At 35.7% G+C, this 23,857-nt stretch overlaps 1 protein-coding gene across 18 annotated transcripts in view; it reads right to left on the bottom strand.

Moving 5' to 3' along the window:
- The window catches only part of EHBP1 (EH domain binding protein 1), a 559,717-nt gene that overhangs the window by 421,838 nt on the left and 114,022 nt on the right, over positions 1-23,857 (bottom strand). For all 18 annotated transcript variants that reach the window (XM_077134347.1, XM_077134350.1, XM_077134348.1 and 15 more), the window contains one exon: positions 4,385-4,442. In XM_077134347.1, the coding sequence (XP_076990462.1) occupies positions 4,385-4,442 (58 nt within the window). The remainder of the gene's footprint in view (positions 1-4,384; positions 4,443-23,857) is intronic.

Here is a 23,857-nt window from a genome sequence, read left to right as displayed (position 1 = left end):
AGGGTGAGGGCAGTGAGTTTGTTTGTCGTGTTGCCTGAGAAAAAGAGGCCACATCTGAGCAACAAAAGAGGTTCTCTGGGGGTGACTCTTAGGCCTAATTTTAAGTAGGCTTAGCCTATCCTTTGTGGGGATGAGTTTCATATGAACAAACTCTTAGATTGAGGGCTCAGCCTATTGCTTTGGTTGTTACCACTGCCTGTGAGAATATCAGGAATTCTCCACATGGGGAAGCTGAATTTTCCCCCTTTCTCACCATTCCCCCAAGGGGATTTTGCAAATACTTTTTAATTCACTGTTCAAATCACTCTGGGATTTATCAGGGCATGACTCTGGGCAAACCTACAAAATCTCATGCTTTACTCAAGGTTCCATGTACTTATGGTGTTCAATTAAACTGTCCACATAAGTTATATTAGGAAATGCACTAGTCAAAATATAAGTTTTCCTCAGGTATTCTTAATAGATGTTCTCTAAATGATCTTTTTCAATCCTCAGTCGTGGATCAGGGAATGGCAATTAGATGGCTGAACAAACAAAAATGATCTGCTTTACAAACTAACATCACTTTAAAAAATAAAATAAAAAGAGACAGATGGGTGCTGGTTTCCAAGTTGCTAGTACACTTTCACTTTCTTACCATTCTGTCCAATATCTCTCTCTCTCCAGCAAATAAAGTTCAACTAAGTTAAGAGCTCTGACTTCTGATATTGCTTTTGGAGACTGCACAACCTGGCTGAGTTAAGACATTGTACCAGCATCAACTGGTCCGGTTCAGCAACTGACAATGAACACAGCCAGTGCTAGTTTAATAAGTGGCTAATTATTGTATTTTAGGTAGAAAGTCAAAGACCAGTACATTTTACTGGGGGGGAAACCGGGGTTGTACAAAGTGGCTAAACATGAAAAAAAAAAAATGATGTTCCTATTTTCAAAGAGCTTACTATAACTTCTAGCTCAAACAATAATTCAAGGATCTGAAGCTAGAAAAAGAATGAAAATCGAATACAGGGTAACAGAGTAGTTATGATAATAAAAAGCTGACTGTACAAAGACATGGAAACAGTAATTTAGGTTCTTTAGAGTCTGACATAGAGAAAGTACATCACTGGCATATACTGACACCATGAGAACCCTGATGAGTTTTCGTTCAGGGTAAACAGAAATGATTTCCCAGAAAATAAGTAAGCACAAAAGTATATATATATATATATATATATATATATATATATATATATACACAGCTATTTAGGCCCCTTAGCATAGTCATAATTTGCCGGCATGCTAGTACAGATAATGGGGATTGTGTCACATTAGCCAAATCCCCTTATATAGTTTTTTCTCACTTTTTAATCACATCACAGACTCCTAGGCAAATGACAAAAGGAAGATCTAGGAAAAAGGCAACATTTCTCAATTTTAGGAACTGACTTTACTAGATGTCTCTTTTCTAAATTATACCTAAAATATTTGTACCTTCACTTTTACTTGAACACCAAGTTAAGCACTCAAATGCTTATTTCTAATTCAGTGATTTCGGTAAAAATACCTCAGTGAAAATATGCAATTGTTAAAATACTTGGAATAATTCTCAATTTTTAAAACACTATATACCCATTGTGGTGATTGGAAGCTCTATGTACTCCAGAAAATTTTAAATTTAAGCTATTCCTGTGGGTGTGTACCCATTATAAATAGGGTCTTTTGATGAGGCCACTTCAGTTAAGGTATGACCCACCTCATTCAGGATATGGGTCTTAACCCTATTATCTAGGTCCTTTACACAAGAATGAAATTCAGACAAAGAGGGAGACAGCCACAGAAGCAAGAAGACGAAATCAACAAAACCCAGAAGAAAAGGAAGAGACCAACAGATGCCACCAAGTGCCTTGCCATGTGACAGAGGAATCAAGGACTATCAGCAGCCAGTCCTCACGAAGAAAGTATCGCCTTAATGATGTCTTGATTTGGACATTTCCACAACCTCAAAAACTGTAAGCTAATAAATTCCCACTGTTTAAGACAACCCATTTCATGTTATTTGCTTGGAGCAGCCTAGAAACATCTCTACCTAAAACATCTCTACATCTAAGATGTCACATATAAAATCCTCTTAGAATTACCAACATTAGCACCATTATGCAAAGTTCTACAACTGTACCTTCTTGACATATAGCACATTGAAAAGGCACAACCATGAAGAAAGAAGAGTGATTATATCATCATAGCATAATAGAAACTTGGCTGATCTTTGTCCACAGTTCCTGGGGAGGTAAATCTTATATCCTTGGAAGTGTTTATGATAGGAGTGCTTTTTTGTTATTCACAAGTATAAACTTGATACCAAACAATATGAAAATGGTATTTAAAAAAAAGAAATTATAGAACTTCACTCATGAACATAGGCAAAAATCCTAAGTAAAAATACTAGTAAATTATTTCCTACAGAATAAAAGAATAGATAGATAATAAACAAAGAGACATGTACATGCAAGTATATTGCAACATCGTGAGATATACCTGTATTATTTATTATATATTAATGAATTTGGCCTTCAAAAAAAAAATGATCTGGTCTTTGTCTGGGCTCCTGGGGAGGTCACTTATAAATACTTGGAATTTCCCATGATTGAAATATCTTTTGTTACTCATGGGTGGGTCCTCAAAATTACATTTGATCTTTCATATGCTAACCAGATGGCAGGGTAAGGCTAGCCATACCTAGTCTTACGGTGGGGAGCTGGCCACACCAGAAAGACTGGCCATGTGATTAGTGGTTGGGGCTTTCAGCCATCTGACTTCCGGAACTGTAGGAGGGCAGGTGGGATAGAGATTGAGTTCAACCACATGGACACTGATTCCTCCATAATGAAGCCCCATATAAATTTGGGACACTGGAAGGTGGAGGGAGCCTCCACAATTTATAAGATTCATCTCTGTGTCTGAAGAGCAATGTGTTCTGACTCTGCACTGAAAGGCCATGGTAACTTGCATTTGATACCCTCCCACACCTCACCCTATATATTACTTCTTCATGTCTGCATATTTTTACTGTATTTGTTCTTTTGTGCCTGGCTTATCTCACTTAGCATAATGTTTTCAAGGTTCATCCAGTTACAGCATTTATCAGAATTTCATTCTCTTTTATGGCTCAATAATATTCCAGTGTATTTGTATCTATATACACACACACACACACACACACACACACACACACACACCACATTTTGCTTATCCAATCATCAGTCAATGGACACCTGGGTTGCTTCCATATGTTGGCTATTGTGAATAATGACACAATGAATATTGGTGTGCAAATACCTACTTGAGTCCTGTTTTCAATTATATGGAGTACATACATAGGAGTAGAATTGACGGTCATACAGTAATTCTGCATTTAACTTTCTGAGGAATTTACCAAACTGTTTTCCACACTCCAGACTGTACATATTACATTCAACAGCAATGCATGAGAGTTCTGAATTCTCCGCACCCTCATCAACACTTACAACTTTCCAGGAATTTTTTGCTTGTTTTTTGATAATAGCCATGCTAAAAGATATGAAATGTTATTCTCTCATTATGATCTCAATTTGCATTTCTATAACAACCAATGATTATGAGCATCTTTGCATGTGCTTATTGGCCATTTGTATATCAGTGGATGAATGTCTCTTTGCCTATTTCCTAATTAAGTTATTTGTCTCCTCAGAAATATCTTGCTTGGGGTGATTATACAACCATGTATATTTCTTAAAACTCAATGAATTATATAATTAATATCTATGATATGCACTGTATATAAATTTTAGCTCAATAAAAATTAAAAGGATACCCTTAATAAAAAAAAACAAAAAGGACTAAAAAAAAAAGATACCCTTACTAAGTTAAAACAGAACAATTTAATGTCAATTAAAATAATACTCTAAATAGGTCTACTTGTGGGAAAACCAACATCTAGTAAATATGCTTGTGCACTGGATGCTTATAAAAACATACCAATACTTACATATTTATAGAACAAAATTTTTAAAATATCTGAGAATTGCTATTGTACAATAAAAAAAATCATTTCTACCCCCAAAGCTAACAGTACCAAATTTTTTACTATCTATTTAACCATTAATTCATGACACACTAGTATAGAGATGTTAAGTAATTATTATGTTAGGCAAGGCTACCAAATCCAAGATAAAAACTCAGATATCTGGTGCCCGTTTCAAGAATTGCAGTCACAAGCATCTCATCAATATGTTTTTACTAGATTAATCAGAAATAATCTAAAATATAAAGTACTAATTTAAAATACACTAATGCCAGAGAAGCATAATAATTCGGCTAAAGTTGAATTCAACATTTGAGTAAGAAATTTCGAAAACAGACTAACCTTAGAAGACTTCCTTCGGCTTCTTCTGGTCCAGACTACAACCAATTTATCTGGTTGCCTGCCAAACAGGAAAAAAAAAATCAAATCCAATTTAAATCATTTTAAAACAATGAAATTTAGTTTTAATATCTTTAAAAGGACAAATATGTTATTTCCTTTAGAGTACCTAGAGCAGTTATTCTAACAATAAAGCTCTGTAAATTATTTAAATATAGCAATGAACAGAGATGTGATCCAATTTAAAATGACTTTCATCAACTCACTTTTCAAAAAATACTTTAGCAAGTTAACTTCATTGGTACAAACCAAGTAAAAGAAAATGCTTAGAACTGATGATCATTTTATACCTTCTCCAAAAATTAATACTGTATATTTAATATAGGCTTTTAATTTTGATAAAATAACTATAAAAATGACACTTCCAAAATAATTTAAATCTAAATGGTGTGGTTACACTACTTTTGCATCTCTACAACTTATAAACAATGCCTATAATTTTCAAAAAAAATTTTATAATAAATCATATTATTTATCTTCATAAAAAGCAATATAGTACTAAAAAAACAGGACACACATTATTATCCCTATTTTATAAACTTAAAAAACTGGAGCAGTTATATTCATTCTCAAAGTCTAGAATACAGGTCTTCTCCCAGACCTCTCTTCTTTTCTTTACATTCTGCCAACTTAAAGTGAAATAAAAATACTTACATTTTCAGCTAATATAATGAAGTTTTCTTTTGTTTAGGGAAAACACCAAGACTATGATTGTGATTTATTTTACTTTAAATTTCACATTTAAAAACATCTGAGATAAAAGATGTTTTAACCTAGAAATGAATTTGTAACCAATAATGAATGTTATGTACATCCATGGTAATCTTCACCACTTTCTATGTCCCTTTCTGTGTAGTAAAGAATTTGTCTATACCCACAAAGAGGCCTAGCTTTTACCCTAGACTACTGGAAAGCAATCTCTTTCTACATGGGAGACTTGGGCTGATCAGATATCAACAATGTGATTTAGGGCAAAGGACTGGCCACACCCACATAGTATTAGGGCACAGGTGAAGACCAACAAGGTGATTCTGATGGTGGTTATGAGGCTTCGGGTCATACACTATCATTTTGACCAGGAGACTGAAATCAATCACATGGGTAATACCTGTATAATGAAGCCCCAATGAAAACTCTAGACTCTAAAGGGTAGGTAAGCTTCCCTGACTGATAATATTCTGTGCTTATTCTCACACATCAATTCCAAAAGAACAATGTGTCCCAACTCCACAGGGAGGGGATACTGGAAGCTCTGCATTTGGAACTTGCCTGGAACTCTCTTCCCTTGGCTGATTTTAATCTATAGTGTTTCCCTGTGAAAAACCAAATCCTTGCATATGATAGTTTTCAATGCATTCTTATGAGCCAGTGAGTTCTAAGAGTGCAGTGAATTATCACACCTGAAGGTGTTTGGGAACCACCTGGACTTGCAGGCAGTGTCTGAAGTGATGGTGTTTTTCTTGAGGACTATGCCTTCAAACTGTGCAGTTTGGCTAACTCTAGGCACCTTCATTTTACCCTGGAATCCTTCGCTATTTACAGATAAACACTCCTACTATTTCAACTTTATTAAATATATACATGTATACATACATAAAAGATCACCAACCATAAACACACCACCAACTGATCCACCTACAAACCTGTACTGGCATCCAAAGAGAGAGCCATTCAATGAAAATTATTACTGACAAACAGACCCAGAATGTAGCACAAAGTAATATTTAAAAAGAAAATAAAAGAAGATAGAGATGTTTCAATATATCCCTAATAGAAATTCCAAAAGTTGGAAACAGTGGAAATGGTATGGTAGAGGCAATACTGAAGAGATAAGGCTAAAAATTTTCCAGATTTAAAGAAAAGCAGGAGTCCTTAGAAAGTACACACCAAGGAATGAACAGGATAAACAAAAATACCCACATCTACCTACACTGCAATGAAACTACAAAACAATAAGATAAATAGAAAAATCATGAAAGAGAGGTTACCCACAAAGGAATAATTATACTGACAGCAGAATTCTCATTAGAACAATGGAGTCCAAGATAATGAAGTCAATGACCTTCAAGTACTAAGGGAAAATAGCTGTCACCTTACGAGTTTTATACCTTTGCTAAACTATCATTGAAGAAAGATTTTTAGATGTACAAAGTCTAGCTTAACATGCATTAGTCCCAGCTAAATGAGGGAAGGGGTAGGATGCAAGAACAATATAACCATGGTAAAATGTTAATGCTTGTTCACTTTAGGTGACAGAGCTAAAGCTTCCAATCAAGAAACCACTTAACTAAGAAGCCATCTAACAAATGTACAATGTTTCTGATGGTGATGTTAACGAAGAGAGTATTATTAAATAGAAAAATGGTAGTTCTCAATCCAAAACTGAACCTAGTTCCCATAGAGAGCCAGAGTTTAAAGACAACTTTTGTAAAATAAAGCCAGAGCTTGCTTTGCTGAGTTCTTCCCAGAGTGAGATGATGGGAACAGTGGCCAGAGGCAGAAGTGCCGAAATACAGGTGAAATGGAAGCCAGTTTCTATGAAACAGCAGAGCTTTCATCTAAAAATATTCCAATGGAGAAACAGGCATACAAACAAAACCTGGAGATGAAAATAATCTATCCAACAAAGAAAGTAGTAGAGCATGACGAATGATAGTGAGGATGGGCAGCATCAAGTCAACACGGCAGATGAAGTCAGGAGGAGAATATAATCAATGATGGCAGGTTAACTGAAAGGGAAGTGAATAGCCAGCAGGTGTACACTATCTTCTTTGAAAATATTGGTGGTTTGCTGGGACTTGCGACACTCTCATTTGCTGTACTACTGTGTTGCTTGTAAGAAAGGAAAAGAGAAGGGATATATACTGTTTTGTCTATACTTCCTTTTGTCTATACTTCACACCTGACCAGCTTCACCCTTTAAGGCATCTATTTAGACCCTTTCTGCCTTTGACCCTGTAACTCCTAGCATGCAAGATAACATCCACTTTCCTCAGCCGGGCTTTTAGGCATTTTATCACCTGAATCTGGTCTACTTTTCCAGCTGCATAACCTGCAAATACTTCACTTGTATTTTGCTCACCAATCAATCCCTGAAAACATATTCCTTTATTTTATCCACATACTCTATACTCTATTCTACCTGGTGAAATCAAATACCCCCTCCATTGAAATTGCTTCTAACTGCTAAAATCAATGACATTTGTCAATCCTTCTCCCAATTTTATCTTTTATAGAATAAGATTGTTTGAAACAATCATTTCCCTTGGTTTGGGTGATACTACTTTCTCATGGTTTTCTCCTCTCTGGTAGTTCCTCTTAATCTCCTTGACTGCAATCTGTTCTTCAGATTGACCTTTAAATATTTTGTTCCTCAGAATATCTTCTAGATCTTGTTTTTCTTCCAAGAAGGCTACTCAATTCCCTCTGGTTTCTATTATCTTCTATGCCTTGACGACACTCTAAAGCCTACATCTCTAGCCAATACATCTTTCTGAGCTTCAAATCCAAATATACAACTGCTTATGGTTGTCTCCACCTCACACACAATGTTCTGTTAGCACTTCAAAATCAACATGCTTAAAACAAAATCTTTCATGTAATCTTTTTCATCCTTTTCTTCCTGTATTTCCTGTCTTCCCCATCATGCAACTCCCATCTGTCTATGAGAGACTACTGAGTCATCCCTGAATTCCTTTTGTCCCTCAATGCCCACATCCAATCACCAAGCCCTATAAATTTTACTCCTAAATGTTTTCTGAATCTATCTTTTATCCACCCACAAGAATAGTATCTCAGTTCAATCTCAGTTTACCTAGATTACTACACTAACTTCTTCACGTATGTTCTCAATTCCACACCCTCATTCTGATTTCAATTCTAGTTGTATTTCTACAGTACTTTTGTAGGAATACCATAAATTCTCATAGTATTTCCTTTTTCATTTTCCTATACTGGGTATTTATACTGAAGGTACTACAAACTGACACTTCCAAGTTGACTAAAATCCAAAGTCAGGTTTATTTGACCTAAAGATTATTCTTTTTATTTAAGTTTAATTTTGAACTTTAAAGAACATTTTTCACTTAAGTATCTTTAAACAAAGCCTGTGCTCTCTAGATTACTAGAGCCCCAAGACCACCAACTACTTCACACCTGACCAGCTTCACCCTTTAAGGCATCTATTTAGACCCTTTCTGCCTTTGACCCTGTAACTCCTAGCATGCAAGATAACATCCACTTTCCTCAGCCGGGCTTTTAGGCATTTTATCACCTGAATCTGGTCTACCTTTCCAGCTGCATAACCTGCAAATACTTCACTCGTATCTTGCTCACCAATCAATCCCTGAAAGCATATTTCTTTATTTTATCTACATCTCTGCATATTATTATCTTTTATTTATTTGTTTTATTTAAGAAAACAAACAATACACTTAGAACCACAAACAATGGATAGTTTAGTTAGCTTAACCATAGGCATATTTAAACAAAGTATCCATATAATCACTGTAAAGCCTGTGTTTGTGCAGTAAGTTTCATAAACCAATTCAAAATTAAGGCAACAAGGAAAAATCTACATATTCAGATAGCAAAGTTCTTAAATTCTAAGTATTCAACACTAACTTAGATATCATTTGATCAGCTGTTAAAACTGTGAATGTTCTCAAGATACCAAGTAGAAAGTTCTTAAAATATACACATTGCTATAGTAATGACCTACGTTATTAGTTTCCTGATTTCAGGAAAATGTGAATATACAAATATTTTTACTTAACATATGAAAGTCTTAACCACTTAAAATGGGTATTTTAGTTAGCTTATCCATAGGCATCTTAAAAAATATATATCTAAGTAATCATTGTAAAGCCTGTCTGTAAATATGTTTCATAAACCAATTTAAAACTAAAGCAAGGGAGGAAAACAATCTATAAATGCAGATATAAGAGTTACTTGAATTTTAAATATTAAACAGTATCTTAAATGCCATTTCATTAACTATCAAAACTGTGTGCATTCTCCAATACCAATTAAAATCCCAAAAACTTACTTTTCAGAAATAGAAAAACCAATAACCAAATTAAATCTGGAGGGGCAGGGTGCCCTGAATAGCTAAAAACATCCTGAGAAAGAAAAATAAAGTTGGAGGACTCACACTACCTGGCTTTAAGGCATATTATGAAGCTACAGTGGTCAAAACAACATGGTACTAGCATAAAGAAAGATATACTGACCACCAATGGAATCGAATAGACTGTTCAGATGTAGACCCTCTCATCTATGGACAATTGATCTTTGATAAGGCAGTCAAGCCAGCTCACCTGGGACAGAACAGTCTCTTCAATAAATGGTGCCTAGAGAACTGGATATCCATAGGCAAAAGAATGAAAGAGGACCCATATTTCATACCCTATACAAAAATTAACTCAAAATGGATCAAAGACCTAAACATTAGATCTAAGACCATAAAACTGTAAAAAGAAAATGTAGAGAGTTATCTTATAAATCTTATAATAGGAGGCAGTTTCCTAGACCCTACACCCAAAGCACGAGCACTGAAGAAAGAAAGAAAGAAATGGGAACTCCTCAAAATTAAACACCTTTGAGCATCAAAGAACTTTGTCAAGAAAGTAAAAAGACAGCCTACACAATGGGAGACAATATTTTGAAATGATACATCAGACAAAGGTCTAGTATCCAGAATTTATAAAGAGATTGTTCAACTCAACAACAAAAAGACAGACAACCCAATTACAAAATAGGCAAAAAACTTAAACAGACACTTCTCAGAAGAGGAAATACAAATGGCCAAAAGGCACATGAAAAGATGCTCAACTTCCCTGACTATTAGGGAAATGCAAATCAAAACCACAATAAGATATCATCCCCACACCCTCCAGAATGGCCATTACCAATAAAACAGAAAATGACAAGTGCTGGAGAGGATGTAGAGAAAGAGGCACACTTATTCATTATTGGTGGGAATGTCAAATGGTACAACCACTGTGAAGGTAGTTTGGCGGGTCTTCAGGAAGCTAAATATAGAATTGCCATATGACCTGGCAATACCATTGTTAGGTATCTACTTGGAGGACATGAGGGCAAGGACAGAAATGGACATTTGCACCCCAATGTTTACAGCAGCATTATTTACTATTGCAAAGAGATGGAAACAGCCAAAATGTCCATCAACAGACAAGTGGCTAAAGAAGCTCTGGTATATACATATGATGGGACATTATGCAGCCATAAAACAGAATAAAGTTATGAAGTATATAAAAACATGGATGGACCTTAAGGACATTATGCTGAGTGAGATTAGCCAGAAACAAAAGGACAAATACTGTATGGTCTCACTGATATGAACTGACATTAGTGAATAAACCTGGAGAATTTCGCTGGTAACAGAACCCATCAGGAGACAAAAATAGGGTAAGATATTGGGTAATTGGAGCTGAAGGGATACAGATTGTGCTAACAGGACTGATTGTAAAAACTCAGAAATGAACAGTACAATATTACCTAACTGTAATACAATTATGTTAAAACACTGAATGAAGCTGAATGGGAGAATGACAGAGGGAGGAGGGCTGGGGGCACAAATGAAATCAGAAAGATAGACAATAAAGACTGAGATGGTATAATCTAGGAATACCTAGAGTGTATAATGATAGTGACTAAATGTACAAATTTAAAAAATTGTTTTTTGCATGAGGAAGAACATAGGAATGTCACTACTACATGATGTTGAAAATTATAGTAATTAATATTTTAAACTTTTAACTTATGTGTGACACTAAAGCAAAAAATGTTTATTTGGTACAAACTTTATATTTTGACTAGTGCATTTCCTAATATAACTTATGTAGACAGATTAATTGAACACCATAAGTACATGGAACCTTGAGTAGGGCATGAGATTTTGTAGATTTGCCCAGAATGATGCCCCGATAAATCCGAGTGATTTGAACAGTGAATAAAAAAGTATTTGCAAAGTCCCCTTCGGGGAATGGTGAGAAAGGGAGAAAATTTAGCTTCCCCAAGTTGAATTCTTGATATTCTCACAAACAGTGCAGGCAACCAAAGCAATAGGCTGAGTCCCCAATCTTGGGGTTTGTTCATATGAAACTTAACCCCACAAAGGATAGGTTAAGCCTACTTAAAATTAGGCCTTTGAGTCAGCCCCAAGAGAACCTCTTTTCTTGCTCAGATGTGGCCTCTCTCTCCACCCAACACAACATGCAAACTCACTGCCCTCCCCCTGTCTACGTGAGACATGACTTCCAGAGGTGTGGCCCTTCCTGGCACTGTGGGACAGAAATCCTAGAATGAACTGAGATTCAGCATCAAGGGATTGAGAAAACCTTCTTGACCAAAAGGGGGAAGAGCAAAATGAGACAAAATAAAATGTCAATGGCTTAGAGATTCCAAACAGAGTCCACAGGTTATCCTGGAGGTTATTCTTACGCATTAAATAGATGGCACCTTGTTATTCAATATGTAATGGGGAGGCTGGAGGGAACTGCCTGAAAATGTAGAGCTATGTTCCAGTAGCCATGTTTCTTGAAGATGATTGTATAATGATATAGCTTTCACAATGTGACTGTGTAATTGTGAAAACCTTGTGTCTGATGCTGTTTTTATCTACGTTATCAACAGACAAGTAGAACATACGGAATAAAAATAAATAATGGGAACAAATGTTAAAATAAACTTAGATTGAAATACTAGTGATCAGTGAAAGGGAGGGGTAAGGGGTATGGTATGTATGAATTTTTTTCTGTTGTCTTTTTATTTCTTTTTCTGAATTGATGCAAATATTCTAAGAAATGATCATGATGATGAATATGCAACTATGTAATGATATTGTGAATTACTAATTATATGTATAGAACGGAATGATCATAAGTTAAGAATGTTTGTGTTTCTTGTCATATTTTTTAAAAAATTTAAAAATTAATAAAAAAAATTTTAAAGTACATGCATTCTCAAAATATCAAATAAAAAGTTACTACAAATATCAACTTTGCTATCTATAGTAGTGAGCTATGCTACAAATATTTTCAAATTTTTTATTTCAGGAATTTATTTTATATAATATTACTATAACTGTCTATAGTGTTTTTTTAAACCATTTTTTTAGTTGTAAAATATAACACATATATATACATAGAAAAGAAAGAAAAAAAAGCAATAATTTTCAAAGCACACTTCAACAAGCAGTTACAGAAGATTTCCCAGAGTTCGTCATGGGCTACCATGCCCTCAACTCAGACTTTTCTTTCTAGCTGCTCCAAAACACTGGCAGCTTTATCAGAGTCATAAAACTGCGATCATACAGTATATATATGTCCTTTTGTTTCTGACTTATTTCACTCAGCATTTTGTCCTCAAGGTTCATCCACATTGTCGTATGTTTTGGAATATCATTTTGTCTAAATGCTGCATAATATTCCACCATATGTATATACCACATTTTGTTTATTCACTCCCCTGTTGATGGGCACCTGGATTGTTTCCACTTCTTTAGTCATTGTAAATAGTGCCGCTATGAATATCAGTGTGAAAATGTCTGTTCATGTCACTGTCCTCAAATCTTCTTGGTATATACCGAGTATTGGCACTGCCAGGTTATAGGGCAACTCAACATAAAGTTTCATGAGGAATTGCCAAAATGATATTGATAGTGACTGAAACATTTTACATTCCCACCAACAGTGAATAAGTGTTTCAATTGCTCTGCATCCTCTCCAACATTTATAGTTTCTGTTTGTTTAATAGCAGCCATTCTTATAGGTGTGAGGCGACATCTCATTGTTGTGCATGGGAAAACTGGATTTCAATAGCCCAAAGAAGGAAAGAGGACCCCTACTTTATACCCTATACAAAAATTAATTCAAAATGGATCAACGACCTAAATGTAAGAGCCAATACCATAAATCTTCTTGAAAATAACGTAGGGAAACATCTTCAAGACCTAGTAATTGTAGGTAGTTTCTTAAACTTTATACCTAAAGTGCAAGCTGTGAAAGAGAAAATATACAAATGGGAACTCTTGAAGATCAAGAGCTTCTGTGCCTCAAGGCACAGAAGCTCTTAATTTGCATTTCCCTTATAGACAATGAAGATGAGTAGCTCATTGAGTTGTCTGCCTCTTCATCTTTTTAACAAAGTCCCTTGAGGCACAGAAGCTCTTGATCTTCAAGAGTTCCCATTTGTATATTTTCTCTTTCACAGCTTGCACTTTAGGTATAAAGTTTAAGAAACTACCTACAATTACTAGGTCTTGAAGATGTTTCCCTACATTATTTTCAACAAGATTTATGGTATTGGCTCTTACATTTAGGTCGTTGATCCATTTTGAATTAATTTTTGTATAGGGTATAAAGTAGGGGTCCTCTTTCATTCTTTGGGCTATTGAAATCCAGTTTTCCCATGCACATTTATTGAAAAGACTATTCTGTCCCAAATTCAGTGGATTTGGGGGCCTTATCGAAGATGAAATATCCATAAATTTGGCAGTCAATCTCTGCACTCTCAATTCTATTCCCCTGGTCAGTCCTTCTGTCTTTGTGCCAGTACCATGAAGTTTTGACCACTGTGTCTTTAAAGTAAGCTTTAAAGTCAGGAAGTGATAGACCTCTCAGTTCACTCTTCTTTTTTTGGGATATCTTTAGCTATTCAAGGTCTCCTTCCCTTCCATAAAATTTGATAACCAGTTTTTCCAAGTCTTTAAAGTAGATTGTTGGGATTTTGATTGATATTGAGTTGAACCTGTAAATGAATTTGGGTAGAACTGACACTGTTAACTACATTTAGCCTTCTTATCTATGAGTAGGGAATGTCTTTCCATCTATTTAGACCTTCTTCGATTTCTTTTAGCAAAGTTATGTACTTTTCTGTGTACAAGTCCTTTACGTCTCTAGTTAAGTTCATTTCTAAGTACTTGATTCTTTCAGTCCTATTTTGAATGGAATTTTTTCCTTAACTGACTCCTCGGTTACGTCATTGCTTGTGCATAAAAACGTTACTGATTTTTGCACATTAATTTTATATCCCACAACCTCGCTGAATTTGTTTATTAGCTCAAGTAACTTCGCTGTAGATTTCTCCGGATTTTCCAAGTACAGTATCATGTCATTTGCAAATAATGAAAGTTTTACTTCTCCCTTTCCAATTTTAGATGGCTTTAATTTCTTTGTCCTGCCTGATTGCTCTACCTAGAACTCCTAGCATAATGTTGAATAGCCGTACTGACAGTGGGCATCCTTGTCTTGTTCCTGTTCTTAGAGGGAAAGCCTTCAGTCTCTCTCCATTGAGGACGATGCTGGCTATTGGTTTTTTATATATTCCCTTTATCATATTGAGGAAGTTCCCTTCATTCCTACCTTTTGGAGTGTTTTTATCAGAAAAGGATGCTGAATTTTGCTGAATGCTTTCTCAGCATCAATCAAGATGATCATGTGATTTTTCCCTTTCGACTTGTTAATGTGCTGTATTACATTAATTAATTTTCTTCTGTTGAACATCCTTGCATTCTTGGTATAAACCCCACTTAGTGGCAGTGTATAATTAGTTTAATGTGTTGTTGGATTTGATTTGCTAATATTTTGTGGAGAATTTTTGCATCTATGTTCATTAGGGAGAATGGCCTGTAGCTGTCCTTTCTTATAGCATCTTTACCTGGTTTTGGTATTAAAATGATATCAGTTTCATAAAATGAGTTAGGTAGAGTTCCTATTTCCTCAATTTTTGGGAAACTTTGAACACGATTGGTATTAGCTCTTTTTGGAATGTTTGATAAAATTCCCATGTGAAGCCATCTGGCCCTGGGCTTTTCTTTGTAGTAAGATTTCTGATGCCTGAATCTCTTGTGTTTGGTTAGTTGAGATCTTCTATTTCTTCGAGTCAATGTAGCTTGTTTGTGTGTCCAGGAATTTGTCCATTTCATCTAAGTTGTCTAGTTTCTTGGCTTAAGTTGTTCATAGTATCCTCTTATTTCTTTTATTTCTTCCGAGTCTATAGTTACACACCCCTTCTCATTTCTAATTTTGCTTATTTGCATTCTCTCTTATTTTCTTTGTCAGTCTTAGTAGTAGGACATCAATTTTATTGATTTTCTCAAAGAACCAAATTTTGGTTTTATTGATTCTTTCTATTGTTCATTTCTTCTCCCATTCATTTAACTCTGCTTTAATCTTTGTTGTTTCTCTTCTTCTTTTTGCTTTGGGGTTAGTTTGCTGTTCTTTCTCAAGCTCCTCCAGGTGAGCAGTCCTTGAATTTTGCTCTTTCTTGTTTTTTAATATAGGCATTTAGGGCAATAAATTTCCCTCTCAGCACAGTGTTTCCCACATCCCATGAGTTCTGATATGTTGTATTCTCATTTTCCTTCATCTCCAGATAGCTACTGATTTCTCTAGCAAGTTCTTCTTTGACCCACTGGTTGTTTAAGAGTGTGTTATTTAATCTCCATATATTTATGACTGCTCTCATTCTTTGATGGTTATTGAGATCCAGCTTCATTCTATTGTGATCAGAGAAGGTGCTATAAATGATTTCAATGTTTTTAAATTTATAAAGACCTGTTTTGTGCCCCAGCATATTATCTATCCTGGAGAATGTTCCATGAGCACTACAGAAGAATGTATATCCTTGTGTTTTGGGGTGCAATGACCTATATATGTCTATTAGGTTTTATTCATTTATCAAGTTATTTAACTTCTCTATTTCCTTGTTGATCTTCTGTCTGGTTGTTCTGTCCATAGAGGAGAGTGGTATATTGAAGTCTCCTACTATTTTTGTTGAAACATCTATTGCTCCCTTCAGTTTTACCAATGTCTGTCTCATGTACTTTGGTGCTCCTTGATTGGAAGCATAAACATTTATGATTGTTAATTCTTCTTGGTGAATTGTCCCTTTCATTAATATATATTATCCTTCTTTGTCTCTTATGATGTCTTTGCATTTAAAGCCTATTTTGTCCAAAATGAGTATAGCTACTACTGCTTTCTTCTGGTTACAACTTATATGGAAAATCTTTTTACATCCTTTCACTTTCAATCTATTTGTATCCTTGTGTCTAAAACGAGTCTCTCGTAAGCAGCATATGGCTTCTTTTACTAAACTTCTTCATCCATTCTGCCAATCTGTATCTTTTAATGGGTAAGTTTAGTCCATTAACATTCAAAGTTATTACTGAAAAGGCATTTCTTGAATGGATTTTATTTGTCAGATCTATATATTATTTTCCCTCTTTCTCTTTGTATTCCTTTTTTTTTCTCTTTGTATTCTTTAAATTACCCTTAGTGATATTCTTCGATTCTGTGCCCTCCTCCAGACCTTCCTCTTCTGTGCCTTTTTTTTCAAATGGCAGAACTCCCTTTAGTATTTCTCAGAGGGCCCATCTCTTGTTGACAAGTTCTTTCAGGATTTGTTTGTCTGAAAATTTGAATCTCTCCCTCAGACAATTTGTCTGGGTCCAGAATTCTTAGCTGGAAGTCTTTCTCTTTCAGGATTTTAAATATATCATACCATTGCCTTCTCACCTCCATGGTGCCAGCTGAGTAGTCTGAACTCAGTCTTCTGTGGTTTCTCTTGTATGTAGCAGATTGTTTTTCTCTTGTTGCTTTCAGGATTTTCTGCTTCTCTTCAGCATTTGACAGACTGATTAGTATGTGTCTTGGGGAAGGCCTATTTGGATTTATTCTATTGGAGTTCATTGAGCTTCTTTGACTCGTATATTTATGTCCTTTGAAAGGACTGGGAAGTTTTCCCCTGTTACATCCTTCACTACTCTTTCTAGCCCTTTACTCCAATGATTCTTATATTTGTGCCTTTGTTTTGCCCAGCATTTCCCTGAGACCCAACTCAAAATTTTCCATCTTTTTTGCCATTTGCTGTTTTGATTGTTTAAAATCAGTTATCCTGTCCTCTAGTTCACTTATTCTTTCTTCTAGTAATAATAAAAATGAATGAAATGGAATAATAAGAAATAATACATGAAGAAAAGATGGAAAATGAATAAAATATAATATTAAATATCCATAAAAGTTTTAAAAAATGAAAAGGACAATTATATTACTGATAAAAATGTATAGAACAAACATGTTTTAAAAGGAGGAAAATAAAAAAGAATATTAAGAAGAAAGAAATTAAATAAACAAAAATAAAGACCTAGGCAGATAGGGAGTTAGCTTGCCTGCACTTACCCCTTCTCCCCAGCAGGTGGCAACTGTGAGGCTCCTTGTCCCTCAAGCTCTCTGCTCCCTGTCTGGTGCAGCCAACCTGCACTAGACACCTGGTCAGCAGATAGCACTCTCCAGGCTCCTCCTGTCAACCCCGCCCCTCCTGGCGGATGCGACTTGAGGTTAGCATGCTCAGTAAGGGGACTGCTTCCACAGGGGAACTGCTCTGGCAGAAGGGCTGCTCCACCAGGAGCTGCCAGCTTGCTGGTCTCTGCCCAGAGATCAGGGAGCCAACCAGTATGTGGGGGGGTCAGCTGATTGGCCTACCTGCAGCATTGGTGGGCCTGCCAGATAGCGCATCTGCGGGCAGACTTTTCCCACAACCCACCAGGTGATCACCTGCCTCCGGGTTCCCTGTGAGCACTGCCCACCACAACCATGTGGGTAGGTTTCCCCAGCTGGCAGCTGTGCAGGTTGGAGCTGAGGAGAGTCAGTTCCTTCCTGTTGCACCTCCCTGGTGCACTGCAGCCCACAAGCTGGGAATCCTAGTCACCAGACCCACTTGGTCTCCCCTGGTCCTCCACCCCCCCAAAACTGCCTAAAGACCCTCAGGGACTACTCACACCCTGGGGACCTCAGTCCTGGATATTTTCTCCCTGTCTTCTATCTTATTCATGGAGCAGAATCCATATTATTACCTTTTAAACTCCCCTCCCCTCCTCTTTTCTACCTTATAAATCTTAATTCATCACTTTCTCTGAAATTCTGACCATTTCCAACTTGACCCCCATTTCCAACAGGGTCCACCTGAACCCCCAATATCCTTAGGCTAGTTAATTGTCCCTTCTATCATGTTCATAATAATACTCTAGGGCCCACCTCAAATTTAATACTTTATATGCCTCTGTTATAACTATTTTTCTATTATAACTATTTGTTATTATTTCTATCTATCCCCAACCAGACTATGTTCCTTTATCATCTATATCCTTTTTAAAATCTTTGTATTCCTAGCAAGAATTTGGTACAAGGTTGAGGCTTGATGAATATTAGCCACTGAAAGAAGCTTGAGTTTCATCCAGGAATTCCCAGTTGGTTAATTATAATAGATGAGGTACAGCTAAAGCCAGTAGCTATACAACACATCCTATCTGTGGCTTATTTGAGCTTTGTAGTGATCCTACCTTGGCTACACATTGGAACCCACCTGGGACACTTTAAAAAAAATACCAATTCCTAGCTCCAACCTGGAAAATCTAATTCAATTGGTCTCGTGTACAGATTTTTTCAAAGTTCCACCAGTGATCCTAATGTGTAGCCAAGGTTAAGAATCACTTGTTGATGGAGAGAGCTATAGCAATTCCCCACACTTCATGACTTGAAACACTAGTGAGGCACCCCCATGGCAAAGTGGGTGTCTCCTTTCCACAGCATCCTCCTCATGCCACCTGAACTGTTGCCTCCTTCCAACTCACAGACTCCCAGCACCTCCCCCTTCCTCCTACCCATTCTTCCCTTCAGTAAAGAGAAGCTTTTTACCATAAAAAATGCAAGAAGGGTGTCCTCCTCATTTCTATGCCTGAATTTCCAAGAATGTAAACAGAACATAAATGACTTATTTGAGAATGCTCCCAGAGACAGCTCAACTTTTCTGTTATTCTGTCATATCCCATTTTTTAAATGTCTCAATTAGAAACCAGTTCACCTTTACATTATCGGGAGCAAAATGAGGCAGTATTCTAGAATAAAGAACTATGCTGTGACTTATTTTCAATAAAAAGGTACCATAACCTCACAGTTAGTTGTCCATAATTAATATTTTAATCATCTCTGCTGTACTAGAAAAGAACCATTAAATATTCATGTACTCCCAAGAGGCCAGAGACAGAGCAATTGTGGGAGATTCATCCAACTACCAAAGAACCTAAAATTACACAAGTTTTTTTCTATAGAAAAATTCAAGACAACCTGGTGGAGCCAAGGTTTCCAGTGGAATTCAGCATTCTTACATTTAATATTTTTCTATCTCATCCTCTTAGTTAAATTACCAGGCAGCTCTTTAGGGAGTAAAGATGTATATATACATACATGCATACACAGATACACAAAAACATGCACACACACATATATACACATATGCATAAATATATATACATACATCTACAATACACATATTTTATAGATCTTTACATATAAACATTTTATATACAAACACATAAATTGAATATACATAGATACACTTCCTGTGAAATCTAAAAATCTAAGGATTCCTTTGGAAAATATAAAGGCTTTTTGGTGAGCTTGTTCAAGGAAGAAGATTATACATTTAAAAATAAGGATTTAACACCTTTTATCCTATCCTCAGAGCCCTTAAAACAGAACAACCTGAATCTGAAGGTGACAAGCCTTGTCTAACACCTTGGTTCTGATGCTAAATTCTGGACAAAAAGAAAGAGGAGAGGAAAAAGGATAGGAGACAGCAGTGGAGAAAGGAAAAGTTAAAAGAGCCTCAACAAACCAGATTATAAAGCAAATAGTTATTGTTCTTTGGCCTGCAACTAAAATTATGTGCCCTTCTCTTTGGTACCAGAAAGCTATTGTGTGTCAAGGTAAATTTAGAAGAAAAAAAAAAAAGCTTCTAGCTTAAAGTGAGACTCCCTACTCTTTTCCATTTGCTCATTTCATGTGGGTAAGAAAGCTGTGAGACAAAAACCCAAAATCCCTATGAAAATCAGTCTCATTACCTTCTGGAATCATAAAAATTATTCAACAAATGTTTTACTGTGCACTTACTGTATTCTGAGCCCTATGCTGAGCAGTGGAGATACCAAGATGAAAGAAAAAAAGCCTTGGTCCTCTGAATCTTACAGTCAAGTCAGAAGAAGAACATATAAACCAACTAGTCCAGCCCAGGCACAACCTTGGGGAGCACAGATAAGACACAAAGACTTTACACAGGAAAGGACGTATTTATACATACCTTGAGAAATATGCACACCGACAAAAAGAATCTGCCCAAGTGCAGAAAACTTGATTTAGAATTTGGAAAAACTATAATTAAAATGACACTTTTAATGTAAAACCCAACAAAAGATGAGTGACTAATTACAGTATGTTCATCTACTATAAAGACATTAAAAATATTTTCTAAGACCATTTATATGCATAATATTATCTTTTAGGAGATAATATTAAAGTTTCATACAAACTTAAGATTTTTTTTTCTGTACTTCATAATAAAAGAAGACACTAAGGAAAATACCTCAAAATGTTAACTGTGGTTACTATTAGGAAGTAAAATTTCATGTCATTTTAAGAATATACCTTTCTGTACTTTCTACAGTGAATATATTAAATCACTTTATGGGAAGTTACTTAAATGGGGGGGGGGGGGATTTAAAATAAAACAGCACTTTTAAGTTTGCAATTAAAAATGAACAAAGTTAAACAACCAAAATTTTTTTTTTATTAATTTCACTGAATTTAAAAAGTCCTAAGAAAGCCAAATTACCTTGTTCCCTAAGTCAATATTGGTAGAGGGGATGTCCTGTTTGCCTTAAATTAGCATAAATACCCCCAAGGCTTGAGCAGGGTCTAAGCAAAATTTTGAAATAGACTCCACTTGACTCTGGCATCATCCCATCTTTTCTGTACCCCTTGCAATTCCTGGACCTTTTTTCCTTGCTTGGCCAGGCAGAGTCAACACAGCACTCCAGTATGGCCTGGCAGGCCCAAACAATATGACAGATGCTTTTCAGATCACTCATTCTCTTCTGCATCAGTTAAAATTCCCCTTTCCCCAGGGCAATTACCTCAGTTGAGAGTACTAAGAAGAAAAAGATCTGGGGGAAATTTTTGTATTAATTTAGGGATAGGAATTTGTAAAACAGGACCCTTCAAAGAAGAGATAGTTCAGAGAAGAGAATAATAGATTGGGGGTTAGGCTTGTCTTGCCTAGTTTTGACACTAAGTGATCTTTGGACTTTCCCTTAATTTCTCCTGTGAAATCCAAAAATTTCCCTAAATTTCCTAATCTATCAAATAAAGGGATTGCACTAAGCTCTCAGCTAGTTCTAAAACACTACACTTCATAAGTGTAAACTTATTCTCTAATTGGTCAAATATTAGGTGCTCCAACATGAAATGAGAAAATTCAGGGATATGGTAAAGAATTTGTGTCAAGGAATCAGTTGCCTTCTGTCTACTGTCAGTGTTAATATAATGTTAATAACCCTTAAATAATATTATGAAAGGGAGGATAAGTTTTTTAGCATGGCAGCAAACTGACTACCAAAGATTCATGCTCCCTGTCCAGAGTATAGTGTTAACCCTGGGAAGTGTTACAAGAACCTCTTCACCACCACCACCACACAGTAACATTAAGATGGTACCACATGATAGTTCTCACCTCTGGAGCGTGAGAAGTGGTAGATGTTGTAAACAGACTGAAAAGGATAATAAACAAGTATGTATTCCCCACACAAGCTGAATGGAGAGGATTCTAGAACTCAGGAAGGCACAATCATAAGATAAAAGGGTGCTTGAATGACCACAGGGAAGGTGAGTGAACCTGGAACACCTTCTCAACTGAAAAGTGAGCTAGAAATGAACTTTAATTAGATTAAGCCAGTTGGATTTGAGTGAATCTGCTATAGCAACTCCTCAACATTCTAGAAAATTCAGCAACTTAACAACACTCACATGTACAATAATAAAAAAAGTTGCTCTCTTGTAGCAGTTTACATTTCAAATTGCAGGGACCAAGTTTATCCTGTTCATGTCCTACTAGGTTTCACTTATATAAAATTGATGTTTCAAAGATAAGAGACAACTATATCTCAAAACTTGGTCTTTGATATTTAAACTTCTGAGCTTTCCTAAATTAAGGATAAAAAAAAAATACAAGTTTTTAGAACACAAAAAGTACAACATACTCATCTCACCACAGAACCCAGGATTACTTACAATGAGAAAAAAAGATTTCCAAATATTAACCAGAACTTAATGTGAATAGGTACTTCACTCAATAACAAGGTTATTGCTCTCAGGGGAGATGGCTCATAGCCATAACTGAACATTTCAAGGTGGGAATATTGAAACAAAGCGGTGGTGGGGGGGGGGTATCATCACAGGAATACTCTAACTTTACTATATTTTTCAAGCAATTATTTTTATCCTTCAGTAGGAACATCTGCCTCCTATTACTGCTGCAATTCCACTTAATTATACTCTTTTATGCTTACTTCACAAGAGTTATTTAGCAAGCTTCAATAACTAATTCAATGGGGGTGAAATGTGAAAATGCAAGAAAAGGTACACATAAATAGGATATATTCTTGACAAAAATGAAAGGACACTTCTAATAATGAGATGTAGATCTTGTATTTTCCATTTAAATAAAAATATCTTATTTTTGAAATTATATTTTACATGTTCCAACATCTTTTAAATAATTTAACAGACTGATTGCTTTTGGATAAAATTATTTAACTGATGATTCATATGGACTTTTGCTGGCAGGTATTTCTATTGTTTTCAAACCAATATTTAGGGAAAAACATCATTCACAGTTTGGCGTACTTGAGCTGACTGTACTTTTTTGCAGGCCATCAAAAACTACAACACATATGCAATGCATATACATATATACACTATCCAGTTGTATAAAGGATTTATTGTTTTAATATAAAGATATTTCTGAGACAAACAACACTCTGGCAAATCATAGCTGTATCATGTGTGCAAAAGGGTTCTTCCCCCCAAATATTTCCTATTTCCTTATTGTTTTATATTACCCCCATAATACATCCTTTCATTTAACATGTTGTTTATTATTCTTTTGTACTAGTCTTGTAGGAACAAGCCTAGACTAAAATGTCACTCACATAAATAGCAGTATTCCTACATCATGTACATGGTCTCCCTGAAACTGATATTAGTAGGAAAAAAGATAGATCAGTGCAACCATTCCCCATGCCTCCCAAGCAATCATATTCACCATTTCCTCTCAAAACATTCTGTAACTGCTGCAATTACTTGCTTTGATTGATTATATTTGTCTGTCTTGTTTCTGTTTGACTTTATTTAATGTTCCCAAGAGATTTTTGGTGTTCAAAAGCAGTTTACTGGAAAGAAGGGAGGAGGAAAGAGAGGGAGAGCAGGAGCCAAGATGGAAGGAAAATCAAGTATGATTAGATAAAAGAACCATTTATGAAGACAGATCTGGGTTTGAATC

The sequence above is a fragment of the Tamandua tetradactyla genome, chromosome 17 (assembly GCF_023851605.1).
Source record: "Tamandua tetradactyla isolate mTamTet1 chromosome 17, mTamTet1.pri, whole genome shotgun sequence".
Taxonomy (NCBI): Eukaryota; Metazoa; Chordata; class Mammalia; order Pilosa; family Myrmecophagidae; genus Tamandua; species Tamandua tetradactyla.
This window is presented reverse-complemented; position numbering and strand designations above follow the sequence as displayed.